Source organism: Brugia malayi (assembly GCF_000002995.4).
Source record: "Brugia malayi strain FR3 genome assembly, contig: Bm_v4_Chr2_contig_001, whole genome shotgun sequence".
NCBI lineage: Eukaryota > Metazoa > Nematoda > Chromadorea > Rhabditida > Onchocercidae > Brugia > Brugia malayi.
The window spans coordinates 8477479-8487346 of NW_025062476.1; the positions used below are offsets into that span (position 1 = coordinate 8477479).

The window sequence follows — 9868 nt, forward strand, 5'->3', positions numbered from 1 at the left end:
GTAGGTTGTTTAAGCTTTATCAATACTTCATATATATATATATATATATATATATATATATATATATATATATATATATATATACCACGTTAGGGTTATAAAAAGAAAAAAAAAAATGAATCGTACAGACTTAATCCAACAAAAAAAGCCTCGGCACTTTCTCGGCTTCCAATAAAATCTTTTTTTATTAATGATTGAGATCGTCTTTATTCTTAGGTAGCCCAAATTAAATATCTGACAAATATGGAAATTAAATTCCTTATTTGATTTTCGTCTACAAAATTTCTAAAGCAGCTAGACTTTTGATGATTTTAACTTGTTTCAATTAAAAAATTTACAACTGTGCAATTCATTTCTCAGCTCTTATCAAAAAAAAAAAAAAAAAAAAAACATAAATGCTATACGCGTTTATCATATAAATTCTTAATTATTCTTTCCTAATTTCTTCTTCATTCCTTACCAAATCAGTTGTGCATGTAGTGCATATTGCTTATTTTGATTTATTTTTAAAACAAAAACTTTTAAAATCAAATTCAAAAACTCAAAAATTTGTATTGTTGGATTTTTTAGAGTACCTCTTTAATGTCTTGTCAGCACATAAATGAAAAAGAATATATTTTATTAAGCAAAAGCGGAAAAATACAAAAATATTAATTCCTGTATTTATTAAAAGAACTGCTGAAATTTTTGAACAGTTGGGTCTTACTTTATTCCACGCAATATTGACCACAAATAGCTGAATAAAATTAGCAGAAAAGATGGTTTTTAGGATCAGTAATAAAATCATTAATTTTATCTGCAAACCATCTCGGATATTTCAAGTAGAAGTCATGGCCACCAAGCGAATGCTTCTCAATTCTGAAAAGTGTTCGTTGAATTGTCATATTCGTCACTAATATAAAAAATTTTGTCATACCATTTTTCCTTAAATTAAAGAAAAAAAAAAAAACTTTTTTCAACTATTTTGATCAATCGTTGCAATTGAAGCACATAAAATAATATCACAAATTACAATGAGTTCTTCAAAAACACACCTGCAATTGGTAAGTGCTGTTTCAAAGTACTTAGGATCAGCACAAAATCTATCCATACCGCCGGTCATAACCAAAACTGGAATCTTCAAATTGGGCAGCACATAGTCTGATGGAAAACGACCTCCCAGCAAATCGTAAACTCTAACAATTTTAGGAAATATATTGACATTTTGGAAAGTGATAATACTATCTATTCTACCATTGGATTTCTTTGCATATATATGTACCAACAAATCTTGGTAATATTGATCTTAGTAGTATTAAAATTTTTAAAAAACTGATTTACTTTCTTATGTTCCGAAAAAAGAATAACTTCACTTTTCAATAAATTAATTCTTTCAAAACTATTATGAAGTGCTTGGAGCATCAATAAAGCTCGTTTAGCTTGATTTTCAGAATATTTTCATGACATTAAACTAACTTAATTTAGTATTTGATTTTTCACATTCTAGCCCTAATCTACGTTAAGCTTACTTACTGTTGGACGACATCACATAAATCAGCCCACTGTTTTTGAACAAATTCTTTTGGGTAATGCTTTAAATATACTTCAGTTGCATTTGGCAACCACTGATTTATGTTTCGCATACCTGAAGTATACAACTCATTATTTTTTATTCAATTTATAATTTGATCAATTTTTATTAGACAATTTAAACACTGAAATTTGAATACACAGTAGCAGTATTTCAGTTACCATTGAAATGAAAAATATTAAGCTATTTGAAATTCAACAAAGATACACCGCGAAAAATGCGCGCTCCACGTTGATCAATTCGTGTAGCTGCGGCTAATAAAATGGCACCGTTGACTAGCTGTTTTCCTAGTCCAGCAACGTGGATTGCTGTTCGAGAACCTTCACTCCAGCCAAGTACTAAGAAGGGTGTCAAATTCAACTGCTGAAATGCAACAAAATATTTGACCTTTGAACTAACCTCTAAACAGACTAGTAAAATAAAAAATCAGCTAAGATAACTGTAATGATATTTTCGTGACGAAGATATATACATAATATTTTTCAAAATCTCATTTAATAGTTCCTTTTTAGACAGAATCATTGAGTGATGAGAGTGATTTAGCAAGTTTTGATATTATTCCATATCCTATATGCACTATTTTTGAAATTCTTGAATCCTTCCAATGCAAGTAATATTTACCCAAACTCGAAACCACCGCAGTATTCCCTGTTTCCTACTTTTATGAGCTCAGTTAGATAATCAGCTGTCAAATTGTTTCACATCATTAATGTAATGTAAATTTATTATGTTGGGAGAAGCAAGACCTGCATAAGCTTTATGCAGAAGGGTGCATCCTTCATACATCGATTTACTTCTTGTTGTCTGAAAGTTTCAATCAAAATTAATTACTTAAAATGAAAGGAATAGAGTTTCGAGATAGTGCAAATAATTAGACCGATGTATCAATGAGAAAAACAAATAATATCTCATTTATTAGTCTGAAGTAAATGCTGCCACAAAATACAAAGAGGAGAACTTACCGTTCTGGAGGACGACTTTTACCGTAACCAGGTGGATCGATGCAAATAATTGTATAATTATCAGCATTGAAAGCGTTCAGCAATTTTTCGGGAAAATCTTTTGCATAACAGCCTGTAATTTTTTCAAAAATATGTTATTCATTTCTTATAATTTGTTTGTACATAAAATTTTCAGGAAAATTTTGTGTCAAACTCTTATAAATGAAGACTCGAATACAAAAACAAATGACCCTTTTTAAAAATTCTTTAGCGAAATGGCAGAAAAAGCCTTTAAACCCACCAACTCCGCCACAGATGAATAGCATAATATATTTTCCCGCACCATACCTACAGTAACCAATTTTCTGCTCATCAATTATTATGGTCAATTCAGCGATTTCATTATTCTTAATTTCTTCATTTCCTCTATCATTTAACACCGTTTCACATTCATTCTTTGTCGATTTCGTATTTGTCATTTTTTCTCTCTGAGAATACCTGAAGAATACCAGAATACCTGAATATTAATTGTAAAAGCAATTAATATGCAAAAGAAGGAATGAACTCTGATTTATTTGCAGCTAGATACCGCTATAAGTTTTCCTACTAGTCCGAATATATAGAGGGAGCAGATGTAGTATATTGAACACATAATGCAATATCCTAATTATGAGAATTCGGAATTGATCCGACATTATTTGACAACAGCACTATTCCAGTCTAAATGCTGTTAAATTTGTTGCAATGATAAAACAGGGAATGAATTATTACTTTGAAGTCCGAAGCTATCACTCAAAGTAATAGGAAGTTATAAAGCTACAGGATCCATCGCTTGAGTACTAATATTCATTTCTCCAACACATTGTGAGTGATGAGTTCTACGATAGGATTTCAACGCGTAGATAGAAAAATCTAATAAACTACTCAAATGCTCTCCTCTAATATCAAAACAAACACTATAGAGCTTAATCGCACAATACCTGAGAAGCTGAAAATAATGATATAATGTCATTTATTTCTACCTGAAGTGGTGATAGCATTTCTGAGCCCCTTCGGAGTACCATATGTCTTACAACTTAGTACTGCATAATTATCTTTTCTCTTTCTTGTTCTAACTTTTCTGTCCCTTAAGTTTTATAAATATTTCTCAAGTTGAAAAATAGGTTTTTTTTGCTCACTCATGCTCTTATATCACTTGTTTTTTTTCCTCCCGTGAATTATCCATTCCATTTTAAGCGGAGTTTGTACTGTCAGAGATATGCTTTAATCATCAATGTGATATTTTAAACTTATCTGTAATGACTTTGAAAATTAAGGGGAAAAAGTTTGACAGCAGTGATAAAAAAGAAGAAAAAATGAGGCATCGGTCCGACTACATGAACAAAGAATGTAATGAAACCTGTCTTGCGAGAAATGGATTGCTAACGAAAATATAATTAATGAAGGAAGAAGAATGGTATTTTAATTTGATTTCTGAATCACTATGACAATAACAAATGTTGAAATTTTGACATGCATAAAATGGAATCATATTGACTTTTATTAGTAATTTAACAAAGAAATGAAGAAAACCGAAAGTGGAACAAAAAAAGACAGTTTAAAGACTATTAACAAGTAGATAGGTAGGTAGGTGATCATCACTTCTGAATATAATTTGTTGAATTTTGCCAATTTTTTGAATATTAATAAAATGAAATTATGAAGCAGTCACCAATTCCGTGATAATAATCATATCTTAAGAATGAAATTGCGAAAAAGATTTACATTGCGCCTTCTTATCTTCATGTCAGATTGGATCTGGAATGTCTCATTGATTTATCGATGGATAATTTGGAAGTGTTGTTATATTAAATTCATTAATTGAAATTTGTTTGCTATTTGAAAGAATTTCAACTCATGTACAGTGAATAATTATGATAATTATACATTCAGCATGGAAGCGATATGATTGATCAGAAAAGTGATTCCCTTATTTACTATAATGCAATAATATAGTCATGACAATTAGCAAGTGATCAACGAACTTAGTCATATTGGATATGTTTGCAATAGCACAATAGCAAAAAAAAAATTTGTAAATGGTAGAGTTTGATGAACTGTTAAAAAACTAGATTCGATGCATATTTACAATGGTAAAACCAGATTTTAACGAAATGAAGGAAAAATTTTTAATATGAAAAAACATGAGGAAGATGCGAGCTGATAGGAATACTGCAGTTTACTGGCTGACCGTATCTGTTGATATATTTTCATCATTTAAGCAAAAATGATGCCATTTCTTACACGGCAATACAACGGTATTTACAGAAAATAATGAAAAATCAATGAAATTTTAAATTAAAAAATAAGATAACATTAGCTCTTATCATTTAGTACAATTCACAATAGAATCATATTATATTTAAATGACTAGGTCACGTTAATGAAGTGAGAAGTGATTTATCGTCATAAATTGGCTTAGATTTTTGTTAAATTAAACTATAATTTTTATTCACTCTTGAACTCATATTTCCAATTCTGTCTCGCCTATTTATTTACTTCTTATTGCACTTTTGATGCAGTAATACTTGCTTCATATTAAGTCATCGTATGGACAGGAATGGAAATTATTGCAAAATATCGTTGATGTTGGCAGCAAAACATCATGGAACTCCAGCAAACTGATTTAAATTTCATATGAAGCGTAGAGATTCACCTTCAGACTCAAATATTTGTGTTTGTAAATAAATATGGAGTCCATTTATTTGAACTCGTAAGACTTAAAGCAAGATTAAGAACTTAGATGAGTGAATTTAAATTGACGAATTTAATTTGTGAAGTAAATTAACTGATTAGCCGCGATTCATTTGGAATCATTGACTTGTTTCCTCATAACCAAGTTGTTAACTTGTCAAAAAAAAACTTTCCAAAATAAGAAAATTCCTTAACCATATTCAAGCTTCGCTATGGACAAATCAATAGGTGAAAAGGCTTATAAAAATAAATGTGAAAGGAATAAAATGGAGAAAACTGGAAAAACAGAAGGAAATGATGGTATTTAATTGATGTGAATAAGGTTAATTCCATTTCTGAGAATTGAAAAGAATACAATTTGTAAGTAAATTGGTTAATTTTTTTATAATGAAAGGATAAAAAACAAATTGCCTCTACAAAAACTTTTGAATAGTATAAAAGTTTGTGGCTTTAAATGAATAACAAATTAATTTGTTATTTTATTGTGTTCGTAAAACTTTTTATTCTAGATCAAAATTCTACCTGTAATTTTACTGCTCAAATATTGTGAATCTTCAAGGCAGCGCTATAAAAAACCACAAAAGTCATTAAACTAACTGTAGTTATTCATTAAATGAGCATTGTAGATATCATTAAAAGTGATCATAATATCTGGACCGAAATAAAGTTGGAAATTAAGCAAACAAGTGACATTGCAGTTCCTTGATCAACAGATAACTTTATTTTAGGTTGGAAGAAAAACAAAATAAGAGTTGGATTTGTATATTTCGATTAAGAAACTGATGTGCATCTAACAGATCACCATGCAGTATATGTGACAGGCGCAGTTCGAATAAAAGATATTGTGAAATTTTATCACAAATTTAGAAAGATCTTGAGATAACTGTTCAGTCCACTCATTTGCAGCAAATTTGTTCCAAAATTTTTTGTTTATACTTTTTCTAATCTTTCAGATTTCACTGAGAAAAGTTTTCGAAATTCCTTGCACTTTTTATACGAAGTGCTTTTATTATCTTCCGTATTAAAACGTTTGAGCTTTGCTGAGCATTTATGTCCCTTCCTAAAAGCTTTTCTGTTGTTCTCTCTTCAGAATTTCAAAAACGCTCAAAAATCTTTTTCTTTTTTTTTTGTAAAAAATGTCTCGAACAAACCTCATTTGATAAAAGTGAAGCTGTAAATGAACCTGATTAGCCAAAATCATTAATCAATTAAAAATTCGTTTTCATCGGTTTTGCAATTTCACAGACAAAATCAGACCAAGAAGCCGGACAAGATATTTTTGTATTCTTTATTTTGTTGGAAATCATTTTCATCAGTAAAAAAAACGAAATTTCGTCATTAACTGGTAAAAATCATGTAATTCTTTCTGCTACAAGTGTACATCTTTGCAAAAGATTGCACTTTTAGTGATTTCATTTTTGAAGTTTACCGTTCATTTTAACAAATATTTGAGGAAACATGAAATGGGATGTATCGGAACGGCTTTTTTAGAAGAAACTGGAAAAAAATGAAAATTAGCGGTATGTTTTTTTGAGAGAAGCTGAAACGGAACCAAACCTGGTGAAATAGATTTTTTTTGTAAGAGATGAAGTGACAGTTTCGTCCCTTTACCTCGTTGAGACATAAAATAGAGACAACAGAATCTGTAAAAGTTCTTCCATGCTTTAATAATAAAGTTGCCTGAAATACCAAAGGCCTCTTCAAAAATTTTCTTTAAAAATTTATTTTCAAATTAAAAAGGCAACGGTACATACATTGTCTTCGTAGGATAATACTTTTTAAGATTATATAGTTTAGGCACAGATAAACAAAAAGATATAAATTAATACAAAATTGTCAAAAAAAGCTAGAATGTAAAAGTTAGTGATTTTGAAATGATGGTTTTCGATAAAAAGTGTTCCCACTATGAGGGAGTTTAGTCTAGAGTGATCTTCTCTCCTCGAGTAATTCAAAAGAAATGTAGAAACAACTATTATATATATAGACGTTTTCTTTAGAAATGATCCTTTCTTTCTGAATTTCAACTATCTTGAATGACATTTAAATTTCTTTCCAGAAATGAATTAGTGAATCGAAAAAAATAGTCTCAAATTTAGAAAATGAATATAACCTTGCTGAAACGACCATAGTGCAATCAATAGAATTCTTGTCCAAAAGTATACTTAAAAACAATTCAAAATCATTCCTAATCTTAGCTATATTTCCAATGTTCATAATGACAAACATGTGCAAAATAAAATGATAAATGATCAGCGCTTTGACTCATTGGCATCGTCCAAGTACTTTGATTTTATATCGTTTAAAACAAAGTCTAAACAATAATTTATCTACAATCACCTTTTAAAAATTGTTCATAAAACGGTTAAAGTGTAAACAGTACTTGAATAGGCAATATTACCTTTCTCGATAACATCAATATCAATGATAAAAAAAAGTCACCCTGCTTGTTTTATTGCTAGCACTCCAGTTCATGGACTGTTTTCTTTTCATATTACTTTCATTTCCAAAAATTATTGAAATGAAGTTGATCTTTTCATAAAACTTTTGAAATTGAACTCTTTCTAATAAACCAAATAAACTAATGTTTTCCTCTTTTTCATCTATCAAATATTATCGAAAAACTACTTGTATTGAATACAATAAAAGAATAAGTCACATCTTGAGGAAATAAATGAAATTACATATAATAGTGGCATATTTGGTAGTTCACTTTGGCTTTAACTGCTTACGAGTTAAAATAACAACATTATACAATGAAAAACCTATGGTTATCAGTGTTGAGAGATGATACTGTTAGGATGACAGATAAATGAGCGATATTGTTTAATCACTGATAAAAGAATTAAAAACGAAGTTCGTGTTACTAAAAGTATGAAATATTGCAAATAATAGTTCAGAATTTTTTAACAGTATTTGCACAATCAGTTGAAAATCGCAACTCTTTCTCTAATCTAAATCAATGATTAGTTGAGTTAGTTTGATTCATGACTTTATCTTTTCTCCTAAATTATGATAAAGTGAAATTAAGAATAATCTGGAAACTTATTATTATTTGCTTCCATCTAAGCTCATTTTCACCCGTTGCGCTAAATAAAGACGAATTTTTGCAGTAGCGAGGAATTTATACAATGCAGGTAGAAATAATTGTGTAAATGAGTAACAAATGATACTATTACCTCTTCCATTCATATTTTTGTCTTATCGACACATTCGTTTTCTAATGCTCTAAACAAGGATTGAAATTTTTTAAAAATAAGGAAAACAAAAGGAAAAGTTGAGGAAAATTGAATTATAAAAAGGTAGTTCAAACAGTGTCGGATGTAAGTATCAAATCTTCGTATCCAAATCAAATAATTTAGAATATGCATGTTTTGTATAGCATGGGCATGTATAATACGTATCAGTAAAAAGATACATAAATGTGTATTAATAAAAGGTACATTAAAATTCTTTGGTTATTTTTGTTCATCTCCCACAAATCATTTAACCAAATTATTGCACCTATCAACGGCGATAATGCACACTCGTAGTATTAATTTATCTAAAAGCGCAATATAAAATACACTCTATTGGTTGCGATATACGTCAAACCACTAATTCTCTTCTTTTACAGAATTTCTCTCAATACGTCAAGTTTACCTTCCGCATAGTTATCCACTGAAGATTTTAGGAAAACTTTTCAGTTATAAAATGAAATTAAAAATTAGGAAGACATTTTAACTCACTGGTTTAATCTTATATTTCATCATTCTTGCATACGATTTCCTTGTCAAAGTCTACTGTTAAGTTTTTAATTCATATTTTGATGCTGCTAATTATGAATAAATTCTATCTTAAAAAGTTGTTGTTAAGAAATATTAAAGAAAACAAGGAAGTTAAATGAAGCAGTAGTAAATATAATCTGTATTAAAAAGAGAGGAAATGCACTTTCCGACTGCATTATTTTCACCTATGAGAACTTGGTTATTTAAGACAACAATGTTTTATTGTAAATGTCCTTGGTTCAATTCAGTATCACTCAGAGAAAAAAGTTCTGCGAATACTTAGAGAAAAAAAGTCTGCGAATAGAATAATAATAATCATATTTTTATTATTCAGTAGGGACCACTTTTAAATTTCGTAAAATTATTTTATGTTATTTTATGAGAAGAAAGTATAGGAAAAAGAAGGAAGAGGTATTTTTAACAGTTCATTTAAAGTCATTTCATGTTCCATCAGATGAAAATTTAGTGGAACTTGCCTTGGCTGATGAATCGGTCTATTCTGAATTTGCGTTTAATAGTTCTATTATATCATTGTTTTCAGTGCTTGAAGTTGAAATTAATCAAGCATTCCAGAAAATTTATCACAAAATTTGTTTCTTAGTCGCCCTAACGTGTCAAATGTGTACTTCATGAAGCACATAGCTTCTGAAATACTATATTAATGGTAATGGTAGGATAACATAGCAACATGGCACGAATGAATGCATGCACGAATTCTGGCATGCATATTGTAGATTATTACTCTACGAATAGGTTAATCTTACATTTAACTAAATGAACTGTTTGTTTCAATTTCAATGCTAACAATGACAAATTTATTTCCTTGCTAAGCGAATGTTACATTTAATTGGTAACTAATA

General features: G+C 29.3%; 1 protein-coding gene across 1 annotated transcript; it reads right to left on the bottom strand.

Moving 5' to 3' along the window:
* Positions 1–746: 746 nt before the first annotated feature.
* On the bottom strand, positions 747–2651 carry Bm4713 (alpha/beta hydrolase, putative; the record flags this gene model as incomplete). The annotated part of the gene is made up of 6 exons (XM_001900186.2): positions 747–858; positions 1035–1175; positions 1513–1624; positions 1780–1933; positions 2317–2374; positions 2533–2651. Coding segments are annotated over 6 exons (696 nt in total), but the record flags the coding sequence as incomplete, so codon positions are not given.
* Between the last annotated feature and the right edge of the window lie 7217 nt (positions 2652–9868).